Source organism: Macrotis lagotis, chromosome 5 (genome assembly GCF_037893015.1).
Source record: "Macrotis lagotis isolate mMagLag1 chromosome 5, bilby.v1.9.chrom.fasta, whole genome shotgun sequence".
Classification (NCBI taxonomy): Eukaryota; Metazoa; Chordata; class Mammalia; order Peramelemorphia; family Peramelidae; genus Macrotis; species Macrotis lagotis.
In genome coordinates this window covers 191,752,845-191,774,759 of record NC_133662.1, presented here as the reverse complement: position 1 = coordinate 191,774,759, position 21,915 = coordinate 191,752,845, and the positions used below count along the sequence as shown (strand labels likewise).

The 21,915-nt window shown below is 39.3% G+C and overlaps 1 protein-coding gene across 1 annotated transcript; it reads right to left on the bottom strand.

Moving 5' to 3' along the window:
• Positions 1-532: 532 nt before the first annotated feature.
• Positions 533-21,556, bottom strand: FCER1G (Fc epsilon receptor Ig). Its single transcript, XM_074188154.1, has 5 exons — positions 21,419-21,556; positions 2,269-2,360; positions 2,085-2,117; positions 1,264-1,284; positions 533-1,000 (listed from the first exon to the last, which is right to left on the bottom strand). The coding sequence occupies exons 1-5, from the start codon at positions 21,465-21,467 to the stop codon at positions 938-940; spliced, it is 258 nt and encodes an 85-aa protein (XP_074044255.1). The 5' UTR covers positions 21,468-21,556; the 3' UTR covers positions 533-937.
• Positions 21,557-21,915: the final 359 nt, after the last annotated feature.

The window sequence follows — 21,915 nt, the reverse complement described above, 5'->3', positions numbered from 1 at the left end:
GTGCCTGCGCTGGTGCCCTGTATTCTTGTTCTGAATCTATTAAAAACAGTGTTACTTTAGGGGAAATCACTTGACCTCTTTGTTAAGAAAAGTCAGTTGCTTCATACTTTGGCTTCCTCATTTACAAAATTACCATACATACCTCATAGTACAAAATGGGAGTTCATTGAAGGGACATAGAACTAGTCAGGTTTAGTCAGCAATAGAACCCAGGTTCCCTGCTTCTAAGTTCTGTACTCTCTTCACTACATCCTGCTTCCTCTGACAGATCCCTAAACCTTGAGCATGGTTGGTTACCAAATGGAATAACCAAGCCTTCCAAAACTCCATTCAACATTACCCCAATCCACTGACAGAGACAGAGTGCTATGGGTGCTGGATGGACCCTAGGACTGACTTGGAATGGTATTTATGTTCCCTAAGTGACCTAATATAGTATTCCCCCAACTCTGCAGCCCCTACTCTCCAGTCAGGTTTGGTAGACTGTAGATCCTGGTCAAGATCAGTATTCAATATCCAGCAGAACAAAAACTCCAGTCAATGGTAGCTTTATTGAGGGAGAAGCCCCACAATCAATAGAAGAAAGATGGGGACAGAGATGGCATTGACATAGGGCAAGGTATAGGAGACATTTTAATAATATGGGATGGTCAAGGGTCAGTACAAGAATGTTAACAAGGGTTAATGACATCTTTGCATATTAATGAAGGGCAAGGATACTAAAATGAGCAGTTGGGATTACATCTTAATAAATGGGCATAGTCAACTGATTATCAGAAGTGAAGTTACACCATGTTAACAAAGAGGATGGGGATAGTTCATATATTGATCTTAATGGTCATATATTAAGACAACGAAGGGTTCTCAGGTGTAAAGAGGGCAAGGGCCCAGGGACAGATCTGTTGTGATCATGGTGGCTCTCTCCTTAGCTCCTCTTCTACTGTGGCTGTTTTTCATACTTCAGTGTCTCATAAGTCTCCTGCGTCCGGGTACTTAGGCCCTGGGACAGTGAGTTAGGGGTTCATTCAAGGGGGCCAAAATCATCGTGCCAACCCAAGGTGCACTTCCATCTCCCCAATCCCCTTACTTCTTAAATGACCATAGCCCTCCCACTGACCAGTCAGGCACCTGTAACCACACCCTTCCCCAGTGCTTACTCTTTCTTGATCATTTTTCAAGATTCTCAATTTCTTAAAGGAATTGAGCCCCCCCCCCCATTCCTATGGCATACAATAATGGCAAAGACCACTAAGCATTACTTACTGTGTAGACTTCCTCAGATTTCTGTAAAAAGAAAGGATATACAATATAAGAGATCTAGAATTCTAGGAATCCTCTTGGTATCCATTACTACCCCTTTATGGCCCATGGATAAAATTGTGATCTTGGTCTGTAGCTCACAGGAAGCTCCCAACTCCTTTTTACTAAGGACAGGTGACAATTGGGTGGCATAGAAGATAAACTGCTGGACCTGGAGCCAAGAAGACTCATCTTGATGAGTTCAAATCTGGCCTCAGACACTTACTAGCTGAGTGACTATAGGTAAGTCACTTATTCTTGTTTGACTCAGTTTCTTCATGTATAAAACGAGTCAGAGAAGAAAATGGCAAACTATTCTAGTATCTTTCTAAGAACACTTTAAGTGGGGTCCTGAAGAATTGGACATGATTGAAAAAAAAATTTAAAGCAGGACAGACTAGAAATCTTACTTTGCGATTGGGAAGCATTCAGAAGGTCAGGGCTGCAGATCCCCACCTTGGGTAGATGGACATGGGTTTGCTCAGCAAATACCTAATATTTAAGTAAGTACACCCATGCCTTAAGACTCATTGAGGACATCCTCCTTAAACAAACACAACCACCTCCTCCTTAGGCTCATTTAGCACATGTGATTTGATGGTCTTGTCTTGAAATATTGTATTCCCAGTATCTATGGATACTTTTTTCTAACAGGATCTTAAACATCCTCCCCCTTGAGTCTTCAAAATCAGAGGTGCCCAGCTTCACTGGATCTAAGGGTTAGAAGTCAATAGTAAATAGCTCCTGGATGTTGAGGAGTGGGGGAGTGTGGAATTGATCCATACCTCAAATCTGGTTGCTCCCTTTCGCACCTGGATCTGAGAGAAGAGAAAAAGAAAGCTATCAACGTAGAAAAACAATATCTTCCTCCACATAGCCACCTAACAAAACAGGTTTCCCTTCCCCCTTTTCCCATAAATGATCCAGAACCTGCCCCAGCACCCCTACCCCTTTCTGTGAGCCCAGTACCTTGAGGCGGCAGTAGAGCAAAGTAAGGACAATGCCATAGATGAACAGCACAGCATCCAGAATGTAACAGAGCTGTGGCTCAGACAGAGCCTCTGAAAAGGGAAAACCAACAAGTCAGAGAGCTTCAGGGGTCAGAAGGATAGTAGAGGAAGTCCTGAGGGGAGGAGCGGAGGAAAGAGAAAAGAACAGCGGATTTCTCCTGTAACAGTGTACAGGTTTCACTATCAAATTCTCCAACTCCTCAGGATGAGTTGGGGAATGCGGAAGAGGGTAGGTAAGCCTTTGATATGGTTGAGTACAGAGCTGTGTATACTTTCTCTATTCTTGAATTTGTGAAAGACTGCTTCTTGTTTCTTTTATCCAAATACTCCTTTAGTAATTCATTTTCCTCCTCCCATACCCTAAGTGTGGATGCTTCCTCAAATTCTCTTCTGGGTCATTTGATTCTGTGAATATAGATCCAACTTCAGACCTTATTACCTTTGTGATCCTGGACAAAGTACTTAACCCTGTTTGCCTCAGTTTACAAAATGAGTTGGAGAAGGACATTGCAAATCACCCCATATCTTTGTGAAGAAAACTCCATGGACAGGATCACAAAGCTAATAAGGTCTGAGGTTGGATTTGAACTCAGGTCCTTCTGTCATCAGGCCTAACACTGTTCATCATTTTACTGCTCTTCTCTCTTGGTAGTCTCATTCATTCTCTGGCTTCATTTTTTTAAACATTTTCTTGGAATTTTTTATATCTTTTCATTATAATTATTTTCCAATATAATGAAAACCCCTTCTTCCCTGATAACTGCCACAAAGATAACAATTAAACCAAGGCCAACTAAGCAGAAAGAGTGGTGATTTTAGATCTGAATTCAAATCCTAGGTCTGACACAATGCTTCTGTGAACTTTGGCAAATTGCTTAACCTCTCTGGGCTTCAATTTCCTCCTCTGTGAAATAAGGGGGTTTTCTAGATGATTTCTGGGGCCTCTTTCAGCTCTAAATCTGTTATTTGGCTTGACAGACAGGATGTGCAATATCCTATATACCTCAGATGAAAGATAGTGGGTTCCATCTGTTCTCCATTTCAAGATAAGTGAAGTCCAGTTAAAAAATTAGAATTCAATGCCTTGTCCTTATTCTTTTGGTCCTTCAATCTGCATCAGTTCATACTCAGCTTTCTTTATATTCATATCTTTCATACATTCATGGACTACCTTTATTCAACTGCTCCTCAACTGATAGGGCTGTTGTCTCTAGTTTTTTTGCTACCACAAAAAGGGCAGCTACTACAAATAGGTGTGTATGAGTTTTCTTTCTGATTCTGACTTGAAGGCATGTACCTTGACTTCTTTTAACACTTCTATGTAGATGATCCCCAAATCTAAATGTACATACAATTGATTAAAATAATTTTCTAGTTATTATAATAAATATTTGTTGGATTGTTGGATGGTACTTTCACTGTAAAACATTACATGCTCAATCTCTTTTACTCTCAATGACTTTTAAGTCATAGGTGTTGGTTTATGTATAGTCACTTGATTGCAGTGTGTAAAATTTATGTATGAGGACTGATTGCTTTCTAACTCACAGTTATGTTTTGAAGATAATTGTCTATCTTTAAAGTGAATGTTGTAAGGAAACCATTATGTGAAGAGGTTGGAAAGAAAATTTGAATTGGTTCTCCATTTTGAAAACACCTACTTAAGTTGCTACTTTCAAACTATACAACTATTCTCTTCTGTATTCTAATTTTATATTTCTAAGATAATGCTACACATCTTTATATGAATGTTCTTCCAGTACTTCAACCTTAATATGTCCAAAATTGAACTCATTGTTTTCTTTCCTCCAATTTTTTCCTCTCTCCTAACTTCTCTATTTCTGTTGATGACATCATTATCCTTCCAGTCAACCAGACTCAAAACCTGCGTCATCTTTAACCCTTCTCTTTCACTTCTAGGTGTCTTCTAAGGTTCTTCCAGTCCTAATATTTCTTTTATAAGGATAGAGTCACAATGATGTCAACTCACTTAGCCCTGGTACATTTCTTGGGTCAAAACACATTTATTAGGTGTGATGAGTAGCTTAGCTACTTAGCTTATCCTCTTGAGTTCATTTAAAGTCATTTAACCGGTAGAAAATGAAGATTCAAGTGAGAAGCAAGAAAGGAGAGCGTATCATAACTAAATGTCTGAAAAGGAATAAATGAGAAGGGTCCCATTGTAGCATATTCTATATATAGCATATGAGCATAAGCTCTGGGATTTCTATCCCAAATTTCTTTTTTTTTCTTTTGCAACCCAAAAGGTTAAGTGACTTGCCCAAGGTCACACACCTAGGTAATTATTAAGTGTCTGAGGTTGGACTTGCACTCAGATCCTCCTGACTCCAGGGCCAGTGCTCTATCCACTGGGCCACCTAACTGACTCCCTAACCCAAATTTCCATGCACACTGGAAGTTGGGTTTCCCATAGTAAGGTTTGTGCCAAACTTGTTTCCTCAGAGTTAGAGTTAGCCTTGTGGAGTAGGGGTATCTTTCTAATGCCTTCATCCATGTACACTTCCCTTAGGATAATTGGTTGATACCATTCAGTCAGATAGAGTAAATTAGCTTTTAGAAATATGCAATCACTATGGGACTATATAGTTGTTATAAAACATCCCCACCCCCAGAATCTATGACATTCTCTCTCACCAGTCCATGTAAAGTCCTAGAGAAAATGGGCTCAAGCTAGAGAGAAAGGTATAGCAAAGCAATGACATAGGTCCTAGATGGAGTGGTCAAGCTTTTCCTCTAATTTTTTGCTGAACTCTTTGAGGAGTTTTGAATCTGCTTCCCTCTTCTTTTCTAGCATGTACTTAGTTCCTAATGTAAACTCTATCATCAGCTGTTTGAGGGACATTCCTAGGATGCCAGTGAAAAAGTTCAAATCCTTCAGTCCTTAAAATTCCCAAGTTGACGGGAGGAGGTGGAGGCCAAGATGCTCTCCTGACCCCAAATGATTCCTTCTCAGAGATTTGACTAGAACATCTTCTTCTTGCTAGTGGTTCACAAGGTATCTACCTTGAGTCCTGTACTAGTTGCTGGTCTTATGCCTCTGCCTCCACCCCAGAACATAACCAAGTCCATTTGAACACTTTCTATCCTCCCTAGAGATATGTCTAGACCCTGTTCACATCTATTAAACAATCAAAATGTGTTTTAACCTTTTTAGATTATAAACTCCTTGAGGGTAAGGACTGTTTTTTTTGTCTCTTTTTTTTTGTATCCTCTCAGTGCTGAAAGGAGCATCATAACATTTGTGCAGGAAAACAGATCAAATAAGCTCAAAAAGAATGTGCTTTTGAATTTTTTTTTCTAAACAGACATCTATTTTCATTCTCTCCCACTTTCCTCCCTCCTGATGAGGAAAAAAAAACTGAAATTCTTGTAACACATATGCAAAATCAAGCAAATCAAATTTATACATTGGCCATGCCCCCTCCCAGATATGTGTTTATACCATTCTTTGTTAAAACGGACTTACAGAGCCATGGCCACTGGGCACTGTGGTTCACCAGGTCATTAACATGTGTTTGATTTCAGAGTTTGGAATGATGTAACTAATAAATTGTAAATCAAATTGCGGTTTGGGAACCCTGAGAAGATTAAATGTGGATTGTTGACAGAAAGATGGAATTTTTTAAAATTCATATTATTGGGGGCGGAGCCAAGATGGCAACAAGAACAGATTGTGTCTTAGGCTCTCTCTCATAAAACTCATAAGCTAAGGACTCTAACTAAATTTTTGAGAGACAGACACAGAGGGACCCAGTGAGGCAGTTCTCCTACTCAAGGTAACCTGGAAAAGAGCAGAAAGGTTCTGCTCCCCAGGGTCGGAGGGGCGGCCCGCCAGAGGGGTGTCCCACCAGAGCCAAAGAACCTCAGCCTCCCAGAGGCAGCCCCAGGGCGCTGGGAGCCTCAGCTCACAGCAGCGGGGGAGTCTCCTGAGCTGCACCCCAGGGAGCACCTGCACAAAGTGGGGGAAACAGCGGGGGACCTCTGCCAGAGTGAACACGTGGAGCCCAGCCCTCAGGGCACACAGCAAGCTGCATGGTCTTTCCACAGCCCTGATCAGAAACAGAAGCAGGCGGTAAGCAGGAGCCCCCAGGGCATGAGCCCATTGAGCTGAGGAAGGGGAGTGAAGAGAGAGACTGCAGAGCTCTGTCCTCTGCCCCTGGAACAGGACTCTGGAGCTCTGACCACATTCAGATCCTGATTGCAGTCTAGGCCCCCCCATAGAACAGCAGGGGTCCCCCACCTCAGCCCCATGGCAGAGGGGGGCACTTATGTCATTCACAGACCAGGAGGGAGGACAGAGCCTCACACACTGAGACCCTTGTGGGAGTGTCCCAAAAGCTCAGGAAGCACCCCCAAAAACAGGCTTAGGCTGGGAAAATGAGCAAGCAGAGAGAAAAGAGGAACACCATTGAGAAATATTTTGCATATGAGCCCAAGAAGGATCAAAACTCTCAGTCTGAAGATGAAGAAGCACAAGCTCCTGCGTCTAAACACACCAAGAAAAACAGAATTTGGGCTCAGGCTATGACAGAGCTCAAAAAAAGATTTTGAAAATCAAATGAAGGAGTTAGAAGAAAAACTGGGAAAAGAAAGGAGAGAGATGCAGGAAAAACATGAAAATGAAGTCAGCATCCTAGTCAAGGAAATCCAAAAAAAAAATGCTGAAGAAAATAGCATGCTAAAAACCAGCTTAGGTCAAATGGATAAAACAGTTCAAAAAGTTAGTGAGGAGAAGAATGCTTTAAAAAGTAAAATTGGCCAGATGGAAAAAGAGATAAGAAAACTCTCTGAGGAAAACAAATACTTCAGACAAAGAACAGAACTCAGGGAGATTGATGAATTTACAAGAAATTGGGACTCAATACTTCAAAACCAAAAAAATGAAAAATTAGAAGAAAATGTGAAACATCTCATTGAAAAAACAACTGATATGGAAAACAGATTTAGGAAAGATAATTTAAAAATTATTGGAATACCTGAAAGTCATGATCAGGAAAAGAGCCTTGACATCATTTTCAAAGAATTACTACAGGAAAATTGCCCTGATATCCTTAGAAGCAGAGGGCAAAATAGAAATGGAGAGAATCCACCGATCCCCCTGAGAAAGAGATCCCAAAAAACCAACCCCCGGGAATATTATAGCCAAGTTCCAGAACTCCCAAGTCAAAGAGAAAATATTACAAGCAGCCAGAAGGACACAGCTCAAATATCGTGGAGCTGCAGTCAGGATCACACAGGACTTAGCAGCAACTACATTAAAAGCTCATAGGGCTTGGAATACAATATGCCGGAAGGCAAAAGAGCTTAGAATGCAGCCAAGAATGAACTACCCAGCAAAAATGAATGTCCTCTTCCAGGGGAAAAAGATGGACTTTCAATGAACCAAGGGAATTTCAAATGTTCCTGTTGGAATGGCCCGAGCTAAACAGAAGGTTTGATCTTCAGATACAGGACTCAGGTGAAGCATGGAGATTGAAGGGGGTGGAGAATATGAGGGACTTAATGATGATGAACTGCATGTATTCCTGCATAGAAAAATGACACTGATAATACTCATATGAATCTTCTCAGTTAATAGAGCAGGTAGAAGGAGCTTTTATAGTTGAAGCACAGGAGAAAGCTGAATTTGCAGATAAAATATGGTGTAAAATGGAGTCAATAGAAAAAAGGGAAATGTAATGGGAGAAAGAAAAAGGAGAGGGGGAATAGGCCAAGATTTGTCATATAATAAGATTTTTCTTTATTACAATGAGCTATTGCAATGATGTGGAAGGGGGGGAAGACAAGGGGGAATGAGGGAATCTTCACTCTCATCAGAGGTGTCTAGGAGAGGAAACAGCATATATACTCAATGGGGTATAGGCATCTGGAGTAAGAAGGGGAGACAGGGGGAAGGGGGATGAAGTGAGTGATGGAGGAGAGGATGGACCATGGGGGGAGAGTGGTCAGATATAACACATTTTCTTTTTTACTTCTTGCAAGGGGCTGGGATTGGAAGGCCTGTCCAGGACCATAGGGCCAGGTGGATTCTGGACCTAAGGGGTGGTATGGGGGCTCGGGGCCTCTTGTCCCCAGGGCCAGGGATCTGTCTGCTGTGCCACTTAGCTACCCTACAGCAGAGTCAGAGTGAAAGGAGAGAGAAAATATAGTATATGGTAGTGGAGAAATATGAAAGTAGGGAGTTGTGATCAGCAACGGCAACAGTGGAAAAATATGGAAGTAACTTTTGCATGAACTTATCATAAAGAATGTGATATACCTGCGACAAAGTTGTTGGTGTTGGAACAAAGATTCAAGCACATTTTTTATTATTATTTTTTTGGGGGGTGCAGGGCAAATGGGGCTGGGTGGTCTGCCTGGGGCTGCATAACAGGGTGATCATTGGGTGTCTGAGGCTGGATTTGGGCCCAGGTGCTCCTGGCTCAAGGGCCAATGCTCTGTCCACCACCCAGCCACCCCTACTATTATTACTATTTTATTTTATTTTGGGTCTTTTTTTTCTTTTTTTGGTTTTTGCAGGGCAGTGGGGTTGGGGTGGCTTGCATGTCAGATGGCTGGGTGATTGTTGGGTGTACAGGCCAGATGTGGGCTCGGGTGCTCATGGCTCCAGGGCTGGGGCTCCATCCATTGCGTCACCTGGCCATACCTACAATTATTACTATTATTTTTTTAATTTTAATTTTTTGCTCTCCCCTTTATCACTCAAGTGAGTCTATATTTTTTGAGGGGAGGGGATATTTTGTTTACTCTTAAACAAGAATATTTTATTAATGCATAAAAAACATTATTTTTACAAAATGAGAATAAATAAATATTAAATATAAAAAATAAATTCAGATTATTGGTCTCTGCATATGTGGACAACTTATTTGAGGCATTAGAACACAAGAATAGCAGATGAGCGAACACATGACTTGTTGAAGATAAAAGAAAGGGAAGAACTTAGCCATGAATTTGGAAAGGAAAGCAGAGATGGCAATGAGAAAAGCTGCTTACAGAAGACAGAAGACAGGAACCAATCAAAGGTGACAGGATCCAGAAACTCTATTAAATAGAAGAGTAGTATCATTTGCTTTACTTGAATGCTGATTTGCTTGGAAAAAGGAAAGCAAAATTGTTCACTAGCACCACAGCCCAACAGAATGGAAACCTCTCAAGGGTTCGACCATGTTGCTCTTTACAATTCTTTCTTGAGGAGGAAAAATAGATGTGGGGGAAATAGACTTTGCATCTGTTCTGTTGTGAGAAGAGGCATGATTTTAATGAGTTCTGGTTGGACAAAACAGAATACCCTGATTTGAAGAGCTGGCTGGAGCAAGGTTGTATGCTTTTATCTTTCTCTACAGTTGGATCCCAGTTCTAAGGGAAGTGCGGTAGTTCTCTCTCTTAAGGGGACAATATATTACTGCAAGAGTTTAATGTTTTCTTAGCATTAAGGGTCATTGTTTACTAAAAATGCTTCTTGCATCAACAACTTGGAAGTAGAAAAGAAGTAGCTTCGCTCAATAAGCGACACATGGTGTAAATTTTCTCTAAAAAACTCTGGAAAATAAATCTCAGTGTCCAGAATTCTAAGTTGCCCTAACCACCTTCTTATTCAAGTCCCATCCTCTTAGGATTCTATAAGTTTCTTTCCCCCACATGTGCGCGGCCCTCCACGTGTGGGACCCAAATTCAAGGATGAACTACTATATTTTGATAACTCCTGCTCTGATTCCTGTTCCAAATCCCATTGGTATAAGACTTTTTCCTTGTTGGTGGAGATGAAAGTACTTCCCTATATGAGGGGCAGGGCGGAGTTGGATAGAAGTAAAAAATTCAGTTCTCAGGAAGAACCCCTTTTGGACTCTTCAAGTAAAAGTCAGCAATGAGTCTGCCTTCAGTACTTTTTAAGAGAGAATCTCCCCTTTGGAAACCCATTGAGGGACTCATCAAGAGTCGATTCTTTTTCTAGCCTTGCGTAACTTCCTCCTAGTGCTCCTGATTTCCAGTTTGGGAAGAAGTTAATTCCACTTTATGTTGCTGAAGTTAAAACTCTGGGAAGACATGAGGGGAGCCAGAAGTTTTCATCATTTCATTTTGGAGAGATGATGTGAAATTGCAGTGAAATCCAGAATCCTCTCTCTTAGTTGAATTGGGTTATTTCAGTTACAGTGGGAGAGCTCTTTCATTTGTGTTGTCTCCCATGGGTATATTCTGCCATGGATAACTTCCCTGATTTCTATTCTGCTAAGATTTGGATAAATGGGTTTCTTTGCCATTTGTTCATTGTTTATTGTAGAACTGGTATTAGGAGGAGAAGGAGTCAAGCCTTGGATATAGAGATGGACTTCAACAAAATGACAAAGCAATCAAAACTCAGCTTAAAATTGATCATATGCCCCAGGCAAACTATTTAAGGGATCAGATAGATATACTTTTAGTCTGGTACCCCCTCTCTCTGAAGGGAACAGATTGATAACCTCTGGCTTCAATCTCCTGCCCTAATAGGAATGAAAGTCTTCCTTGGAGAAGGGTAATGGGAGAAGAGGTTTAAAAAGTCTGTTCTGCATCTATTTCAGCAACTTAAGACAATCTCCTCCCCTCTTCATTCTGCTACACCACTTTTGTTACATTATCCTTTTACTCTTTGTTGTATAGATGTTGTGACTTTTCCTGTCCTTGCTTTTACCTACTTTTCTTTATCAGATCATCTGTTCCTTCTATATTTTTCTCTTCTTGTCCGTGAATACCTCAAATCTGGTTTCCTTTTAAGCAGTGACTTTCTCTAATTTATGGTATGAAACTCAGAAAGTCTACCCATCTGTCAGACATGAGCTCAACAATCCTTATACATAAAATTTTCCCATAGGACTATGAGAAACAGCTATTTGATTTATAGTTTATCAGCAACAGCCATTGAGACTCAAAAAACAATTACATGCAAAGAAGCTAGTAGAACAAAATGAATGCCATTGTTTCTTCAGTCTGTACTCAAATAGATTCTCTCAATACATTTATCTGAGAGGATTTTCTTTTTCAGATCCTCAGAACAATCTAAGGAGAGCCAAGACCATGGGGGTAACCACTCAGTTAATTCTCAATATTCCCTAACAAGCAACTTTAAAATAAGACAGTAAAAAAATTTTGGAGTGACAGCCCACAAAAAAAGGTGGAGGTGAAAGATTTTTCTGGTCTAAGAAAATTAAAGAGTTTGGCAGAAATTTGTGACAATGGGATGAAGACCTATTCAGAACACCGGTGGTGATGGCAACAGTGGCAGCAGCAGCTACAGAAGATTTCAGCCCAGATAGGAAAGGGGTGGGACAACTGGTCAGAAAGAGATTGTGAGGACCCTTTGCTGGCACTGGGTACAGTTGGCTCTGACTGGCAACTCCATGGCTCATATACATTTCTGGGGATTGCAATTTCCCAGGCAGAGAGGAGTACTAGTGGTGGGTCACAAAGGAACAGGGGTCCTGGTCACAATTCTCAAGCAAAGAGGAACACTAGGGCTAAGAACCAGGGACTTTTCCTGGGTAAAGAAGCAGTAACCACCCCTCTGACAGGATCATACTACTTGGGAAGCACCCTAAAACTTTCAATCCTCCAGAGTTATCTCTGAAAATAACAGCACAAAAAAGCCCTGAAGCTTGGCATAGCACCTTCTCACTCCCTAATGAGCAGGTTCAAAGTCAAGAAATAGGCTGAAAAAATGAGCAAACAACAAAAAAAATTAATCTGACCATCAAAAACTACTATGGTGGCAGGGAAGACAAGACATAAACTCATAAGAAGAGAATTTGAAAAGTTATTTTAAAAAAAAGCCTTGGGGAAGCTAGGTGGCTCATTGTATAGAGCACTGACCCTGGAGTCCAAGTCCCACCTCAGCACTTGACATTTAATAGCTGTGTGACCTTAGGCAAGTCACTTAACCCCAATTGTCTCATCAATTTTAAAAGATCCTTGTGGCAGGTGAATGATAGAAAACAAAAGTTTAACTCCTCTGAGGATATAAATTTATTAAGCAACACAGACCAGTTGTCTAATAAAGCAGGACCAGCTTAGGAATGAACCTCCAATATGGGGAGACAGACTTTTATACATCAAAAACAACTAATCATAAGAACAATTAATTAAAAGGAAACAATACAATATTAGATAATCTGATTTTTAATTGAATGAAAGATTAGGGACTTTCAAAGTTGAGAGGGGAGATCAAATAGATATAATTCCCTGAATTCAAAATAATCAAAGGAATATAGAAACAAAAACTGAGTGAGCAGTTTCTTGAGTTGTATAATTGTGAGAAAACTCCATGCACCAATCTTTGCCCTTAGTTAAGGGTCTTTAAACAGCAGGTAGAGGTGATCTAGTTTCCCCATCACACATGGTTAGATTCGAACAAAGCAATAAAGATTACCTCGGGTCCCACAATTGAATAAAGTTTTCTCACAAGACAGAATTTGGACTAGACCCATAATCTAATAGAAGGGGAACTGAGCTAGTTCCAGAATTAAGTTTGTGTGGTTCACTCAGTCCTCACAATTAATCACTTGCTATCCTGATCCTCTCAATTCCCTCAATTTTAGCTTACCCAGGAGGGAAAGGAATAAAATAAAGGAGATGACAAAAGGGAGGACAGATTAAAGGAGACAGAAGGTAGAAGCAAAATTGACTTTTGAGGAGAAACAGGATAAAAAAGATAGAAAGAGGAAGAAACAGAAAATGGGATGGAGGGAAAATGCACAGTAATCATAACTGTGAATGTGAATGGGATAAGTTCACCTATAAAACAGAAGCAAATAGTAGAATAGATTAGAAAACAGAATCCAACAATATATTATTTACAAGAGACACACTTGAAACAGAAAGATACTCAGAGGTAAAATAGTTGAAACAGAAACTAATATGCTTCAAAAAAAAAAGCAAAACTACGCCTAATTAAAGAGATGATCAGAGAAAACACATTTTGCTAAATAATACCATAGATACTTGCTCATTCCATCAGTGCAACAATCAGGGACAATTTGGGGCTGTCTTCGATGGAGAACACCATCTGTATCCAGAGAAAGAACTATGGAGTTTGAACAAAGACCAAGGACTATTACCTTTAATTTAGAAAAAAACTTATATCTTAATTGTCTGATCTTGCTGTCTCTTATACTTTATGTTTCTTCCTTAAGGATATGATTTCTCTCTCATCACATTCAATTTGAATCAATGTATACCATGGAAACAATGTAAAGACTGGCAAATAGACAATGAAGCAATGTCAAAAAATTTTAAATCAAGTTTCTCTGATAAAGGCCAAATTTCTCAAATATTTAGAGTACAGAACTGATCAATCTAAAAATAAGAGCCATTCCTCAACTGATAAATGGTCAAAGGATATGAAGAAGAAATCAAAGCTATCTGTAGCTTTGACAAATTCTGGCAGGGATTAGTGGAAAACGGGTACACTCATGAAATAATGGAGCAATGAATTAGCCCAACCACTCTGGAGAATAATTTGGAACTAGGCTCAAAAGACTATCAAACTGTGCATTCCCTTTGACCCAACAATATACCACTGCTAAGTCTATATCCCAAAAGAGATCAAAGAAAAAGGGAAAAGACCTTTATATACAGATATAGTAGCTCTTTTGTGGTGTCATAGAATTGGAAATTTAGTGGTTGGTAATCAACTGTTGGAAGTGGCTGAACAAGTTGTAGTCTATAATTGTGATGGAGTACTCCGGTGCCACAAGGAATGATGAGAGGATGCTTTCAGAAAAACATGGCAAGACTTATAATATAAAATGATGCAAACTGAAATGAGAAGAACCAAGAGTTCATTGTGTATAGTAACAGCCATATTGTAATGATGATCAACAATGAAAGATTTGGCTACTCTGATCGATACAATGATCCCAGACAACTTCAAAGAACTCATGGTGAAAAATGACATCTACCTCCAGAGAAAGAACTAGTGAATTCTGAGTGCAAATTGAAGTATAATTTTCTCACTTTATTTTTCTTGCTTAAAAAAAAAAAACCAAACATAGCTGCTATGAAAATGTTTTGCATCATTCAACATGCATAACTGTTATGAGATTGCTTGCCTTCTCAGTTGGTGGAGGTAGGGATGGGAGGGAGAAAATTTGGAAATCAAAATTTTAAAAGAAAATTGAAAAAATAATATGTTTGTACATACATACATATATTATATATATATATATATGTATATATGAAAGAACAGTGTTCTCTCCTCAATATTTTATCTGAGAGGCCCTGTGACTTCTCAAGCTGATCTTATCAGTTTTACTCACATATTCATTATATGCCTCTTTTAACCCAACATGTCTATATACATATAAGGGAGAGTACTTTCCATAATCATTTTTTTCCATTTCAGTTATGCCAACACTATCCTCATTCAAGCTTTACTTTTGTAGTAAATTTATAAGTGGTCTCCCTCTCTCTAGGTCTTTACCTTCCCCAGTCCATCTTTCACAAATGTGCCAAAATAATCTTTCAAATATTTTAGGTCAAATATATTACTCTTCTGTTTGAAAAACTTCAGTGGGGGGGTGGCTAAGTGACACAGTGGATAGAGCACCAGCCCTGGAGTCAGGAGGACCTGGGTTCAAATTTGATCTCAGACACTTAATAATTACCTAGATGTGTGGCCTTGGGCAAGTCACTTAACCTCATTGCCTTGCAAAAAAACCCCTAAAAAAAAACCCAAAAAACTTCAGTGGCCCTTTTTACCCATTCACTAATAATAGAGGACATCCATAACTCAGTCCCAACCTTTTCTTCCAGCCTTATTTCAAATAATTAACTTACTCTGATATTATACCTTTCTCTCTCTCTGTGTATTTCAATCTGTTTCTAATGTCAAGGTACTCCCTTCTTATCTTTGACCATTAAAAGTACATATTTATGCAACACTAAAAATTTACAAAGCATTGTACATATGTTACCTCCTTTGCTGCTCACATTAATCTCTATGAGGTAGAAGTTACAGGTATTATTTTTTTTTTAGGTTTTTGCAAGGCAAATGGGGTTAAGTGGCTTGCCCAAGGCCACACAGCTAGATAATTACTGTCTGAGACCAGACTTGAACCCAGATACTCCTAACTCCAGGGCCGGTGCTTCATCCACTACACCACATAGCTGCCCCTACAGGTATTATTTCCATTTTACAGATGAAGAAAGTGAAACTTAAAAGATTAAGTGACTTGCCCTAGGTCATTCAACGAATAGGTATCAGACAGGTTTCACACATAATTTTAAGTTTCTTCTGACTTTAAAAATCAAATGCTTATACCTCTCTGTCTTCCTGTCAAAATCTCTCTCCATGGACCAACTTAGGTATTAGCATTTATAGAAAGTTTTCCCTAATCTTCTGATGACGGAGCTCTCTAACCCTCCTCAAATTCACTCAGGACCCTTTCTGGACATTTCCTTTGGTCATGTAAGCAATCATCTGCCTTTCTAATCCCTGCTTTGAAAGTGTTCCCCTGTTACAACCCATGCAGATTGGTGCTGATTCTTGAGAATGTAGAAACAAATGCAATACAGAGAAATAGGGAAATGGAAGTGACATCTGAGAAGTGGTTAGATGGGAAGCCAAAGAGTCAAAGAGGTATATATTTACTTGGGATCCCTCGAGATCTTTGCAGTGTTTGTACTGTGGATGCTTTTCCCTATGGAATAAGGGAAATTGTCTGTGTGTGTGTTTGTGTGTGTGTGTGTGTGTGTGTGTGTGTGTGTGTGTGTGTGTGTGTGTGTGTGTAACTTTTTATCTAAAGGATCTCCTTGATAAACTGTGAAGAGATTATGAATTTGACAGCTGGAGAGATATTTCCTGTCACTATTACAGTGAAGTTGAAGAAGATACAAGCAGGAAGAAAGACGAGAAGAAATATTTTATGAAGGGGCAATTTATGAACTTTATTTTACAAAGTAATTTAAGAGAAGCAACTTCACTTATTACATATCTTGAGAAACCCTGAGTAAAGTAATACTAAATTTCCAGAGTAATCAATTGCTTCTGAGAATTTGAAGGGACTCTCTGGAATGTGCATATAATTTATTAATATAACCTATAATTTTATAATTTATTATATGATTATGATACTAAATATATAACATGTTAATAAATATATTATTTTATTAGAATAACATGGTATGACACCTATGCATAAATATCTAAACATGGATATATTTATATTATAGTATATTGATTATTGTGAATATAAATTATTTTAATGATATAATTTATTGCATAATTATATAAATCTTGTATACACATAGCACAAAATTTGTGCAATGTGTCTGGTTGAACATATGCATACATATATAATTGTTATGCTAGTGTATATGTATACTGTGTATAGATATTTTAATACCTATATATAATAGTGTGTAGTTAGTTGTGTCATGATGCTTATTATCAATTCCATTCCTTAAGAAATTATATTTAGTTTTTTAATACATATTTAAATATAAATGAATAAGCATAATTACTCTGGGAAAGGTGGTTTCTCTAGTTCATTGAATAATTAATATTTGATGAATTGGAATGAAGGATTTAAACTAATTAAATAGAGAGATTTCAAATGTATTAAAGAATAGATTAGTCAATATATCACTAGACTTCTATAAAGCTCAGGATTAATAAATTAAATATATATTTTGAGTCAAGATGGAGTTGGTTGACCCCAGTGAATATAAGTGTGGTCAGACCCCAGTTGTGTACAACTGGCTATTCATGTCATCATCATTGTTATCAATTATCATCAACATTATTGACATAATCTCAGGCCTAGAATAGACCTTTGGGTGTGTATAACAGTTAAAGAAACATGGGGCAGCTAGGTGACGCAGTGGATAGAGCACTAGCCTTGGAGTCAGGAGTACTTGAGTTCAAATTCAGCCTCAGACACTTAATAATTACCTAGCTGTGTGGTCTTGGGCAAGCCACTTTGCCTTGCAAAAAAAAATTTAAAAAAACAGGATTATTGTTGGAGCAAGGGAGGAGTGAGGTAAAAATATATGTTAATTATATGTACATATAGAAAACTCAAGAATCTGAGAGGGGAAATGTGGCTCAGAATATTTGAGCAAAGGTCAAAGCAGGGAGAAACAATTAATGTCACCAGAGTACACTTAATAGACCATTTAAGAGGAAATGGATGAAGTGTTGGGAAAAACAGATCACAAGTCTGGTTGAGAGACATGATAGGGTATTTCATTTGTCCAGCTAGGTAGATGAGGGGAATGTTGCTTCCATAGAACTTAGCAGAGTTTTTTATAAAGTATCTCATACTACACTTTTGAAGCAGATGGAGAGCTATGGATTTGGTGATAATATGATCAGCTGGATTCATATCTGGTTGGGTAACAGGACTAAAAGTGAGGTTATTAATTATTCCATGTCCACATTACTGGTCGTATCCAACGGTGCTCTTCAGGGCCTTGTGTTTGGTCCTGTGCCATTTAGGATTTTTATCAAAGATGTAGTATAAATGGTTCATCCAATTTTCAGGTGACATAAACCCAGGAAGGAGAGCTAACATACTGGTATCCAAAAAGGATCTTGACAGGCTCAAGCATTGCGATGAATTTTACAAACTCAATAGAGATAAATAAAGTCTTGCGATTTGAGTACAAAAAATCAACTTCACAAATGGAAGATGGAAGAAGACCTGACACCCAGGGGTTTTAGTGGACTGTAATTTAATATGAATTAGCAAGGAGATGGGGCAGCCAAAAAAAGTCAATGTGAAATTGTAATGTTATGTATATATTGCATTGACAGTTATTTATGATTATTAATAAACTCTGTTTTCATAGATTTACTTTGAATTATATTTCAAGGCATTTTTATATTTGTCACCTCTGGTAGGTAGAACAGAAATTTTCTTTTATTTTTGTTAGGACCTATGATTTTATCAATGTGGAAAACTTTTCATCCCAATACAGATCAGTAATTCCTCTATAACACAGGGTCTTAAGAGACTTTCCTGGATCACTGAGAAGGTAACTCTCCCTTGATCAAAAAGCAAGGCTATACCAAAGGCTGGATTCTAATCCACTATGATACAAGCTGCTTCTAAATCATGTCCATTTTTTTAAATTGTCTTTTACTTTGAACTTAAAATGCCAAATAAAATGTTCTGATCTCTTTCCTGAACTTCAGTCCCACATTGCTAACTGCTTATTAAACATTTCGAATTGGATGTCCTTTAGGCATCTCAAACTTAACATAGTTTAAGCTGAACGTACCTTTCCTCACAAACTATTCCTTTTATTATTTTTGTTAAAGGTACTACCATCCTTCCAATTACCTACAATGCACACTCTCAGCATCATCTTGAACTCTGCTCTTTCAACTCACTCCAATTATCCAGTTAGTATCAAAATCTTGTGTCTACCACATTTCTCACCTTATGGTAATTCAGTTTATAGGCCCTTATCATCTCAGCTATTCTAACGGTTTCCTGTGTTCCCCATCTCATGTTGTTCCATTCCAATCTATCCTTTACCCAGTCACTAAACGGACTTGCCTAAAGCACAGACTGACCATGTCACTCCTCCCTCAATACATTCCAGAGACTCCTCGTTATATCTAGAATCACATTTGAACTCCTATTTACTGTTTAATGCCTTTCACAATCTGCTTCCAATCTGCTTCCAGCTTCCTTACATATTATTTATTCCCCTTCACATACTCTTTGTTCCACTCAAATTAGGTTTTTAACTCTACCTCATGAAAAAAGTAATCCAACTTCTATCTTCATGCCTAGACTTTGGAGGTCCCTCTTGCCAGGAGTGCACTCATCATTTCTACTTCTTGGGATCCTGATTTTCTTTCAAGAGTTTTCTCAAAGAAGATTATGGATACCTGAGGACTTTCCTGATTCCCAATCTTCTCTTACCTCCACAGATGCTAGGGTCCTCCCCCCCCAAACCAGCTGGTATATTCTGCAAATCATCCATGAACATGTGTCCCTTGATGGAATCTGAGCTACTAAGGATGGAGATTGTTTCACTTTTATCTTTTATACACAGTACTTAGTATATTCAGGTCCTTCATAAATGCCTTTGCTTGATTACCAGGTTGGATAGTTTGGGAACCTCAGTCATGGCTTTGGAAAGTCATAATCTCTCTGCCTCCTGTTTGTGGGCTGTTATCAGTATTTTATAGCCATTTTATTTTCTAAATTTATTTTCTCTTTACCCACTGGGGAAAAAAATAAGCCTAAAACCATTTCTGTCAAATTTGATAACATAAGTAATTTATAGAGGGAGTGGGAACTCAAGTTCCATCCTGAATCCCCAGGCTTTCCCCTGGATCGTTTCCTTTTTTTACAAATAGTGGAATTCAAAGGCATCATTGAGCACAATTCTCCCCAAGGGACTCATTAATGTTCACTGGGCTGAGACCCAAAACCTCAGCTCAAAAGGGTAAGGCAAGACAGAGGCAGTGACAACTTCAGCTTAGAAACCACAGGAGTGTTTCTTACTAGTCCTGTGACCTGTGGCTGATGTGGCCGGACAGGAAGGATATGTATATTGGGGCAAGGGAGAGAGCAATTGGTCTATTATTATTCATCTCCAACCCTGCCCTCATCATTTCCCTCTAAAAAGGGATCATAACTGGAAACAAAAACCAATTTCCTGATTTTCTAATCCCTGGGGCTCCCCAAATCTCTTAATACTAAAGTGGATGGAACATGGGGTAATAGGCCAGGAGAGAAATGTGTAATTTTAAATAATAACTGACATTTTATAGAGTACCTTAAAGTTTTCAAAATATATACATTAACCAGTTTGAACCTCAAAACCAGTTTGTGAGGCACTTTGGTTCTTTTGTTAAACTCATTTTACAGATAAAGATATGTGTTTGTGTTGTGTGTGTGTGTGTGTGTGTGTGTGTGTGTGTGTGTGTAAATAAATATAAATATATGACTTGCCCAAGTTCATAAGTCTGACTCCAAGTACAATACTCTATCATCTATGTCACTGTGTCCTCGGCAGTTCAGTTAGATAGCAAATTAATTTACAAAACTATAGGATAGCCCATATTAGCTTTCTGTCAGGGGCAGTGAGGAAGGAAAGGAGAAAGGGAGAAAACTGTAAAACTCAAAATCTTGCAAAAAAAAAAATGATCGTTGAAAACTGCCATTGCATGTAGTTGGAAAAATAATTTTAAAAAACAACACAAAACAGAACTATAGAAGGCACCACAGCTAAAGCTACCATTCCCTGAGATGTCCTAGCCTACACTAAGGAAAGCTAAGCCAGATGCTAGACATCTACCAGTTGACAAACTAGGCTACTATAACGATCTGAGTTTCTTCCTTAGTGCTTCCATCATTGTTTTCCTCAGTTAAAAGAAAAAAGAGGATACCCAGACTTTCTGGTTTCCTCCTCATAAAAGCAGCGATTGTTGAATCCACATGCCTGTAATTCTCTACCACCTACCCTGCGTGCCACCATCACCCTTACATTTCCCAACATATATATCACACAATGATAGTTAAGACATTATAAAGGACCTTCAAGGTTCCCGAGCTGAGAAAAGTCTCCGCGATCTTGCCAAAAGTACTTCCCTCTCCCCCCAGGTTCCCATACACACTGAAGAACTTTCAACACGAGGGAACTGCCCCTTGACTCCGTCTCCCAGTCTTACCCCATGGATATCACCATACTGACACAGGATATGGGAGGCAAGAATCACTTCTTAACATCCACTCCTTGCCTCAATATTAAGTACAAGGCCAAGAACTCCCACTTCCCTAGTTATACCAGTAATTCATCACAGATAGCGGAATGGCTAGACACCTCCTGTTGAACATTAAGACAAAAAAAAAGACAGGGCCACTGTTCTTAGTCTCAGGAAATCTGGAGGGAAGAATGAGACTAAAAAGGAAGGGGAGAGGAAGAAGATACTGATAGATCTATCACAGGAACCACAGATAAGGATTTGAGAAGAGGTACATGAATTCCTCCCTGAAGTTCATGTCATCTGTCCCATGCCAAGGTGCCTTCCATGAAATCAATGCTTTCTATGGACCCATGCCTTCGCCATCCCCCACAAGACTTCAACTCACCGGCTTCTTGAATCAGAAGCAACAAGAGCAAGCCCGCCACTGGGATCATCTCTGGTGGAGTTCGGGGACCAGAGGCTGGTGATCTGGACGCTCAGTTGGTTAGCTAGCTCCTCACAGCTGTGCTCAGCAGCTCCCTGACCACAGTTTCCCCCCTTCCTGCCCCGCCTCCCCCACCCCCACCCCCACCAGCTTTGGCCCCTTCCCCTTCCTGCAGTATAGGCTGGGCAGCTCCCGGAAGGGCCAAATCGGACAGAAAAGATGTCAGAGTACAGTCCATTTGTAGACCTGAGATCTTGAAGAACCAAAACCTAATCCCAAGAGTCCCCTCAACCACTGGGAAAAGGCTAGCCCAGTTTTCACCATATCCTCCAGAGAAGTACCAAATGAATTCTGTACAGGATAGGGACATCACTCTTTGGTTGTAGACAATCCCCAAGCATCTATCACATTCCCTTCTCACTGGTTTCCTGCCCAAGATTTAGGATATGGGGGGAAGG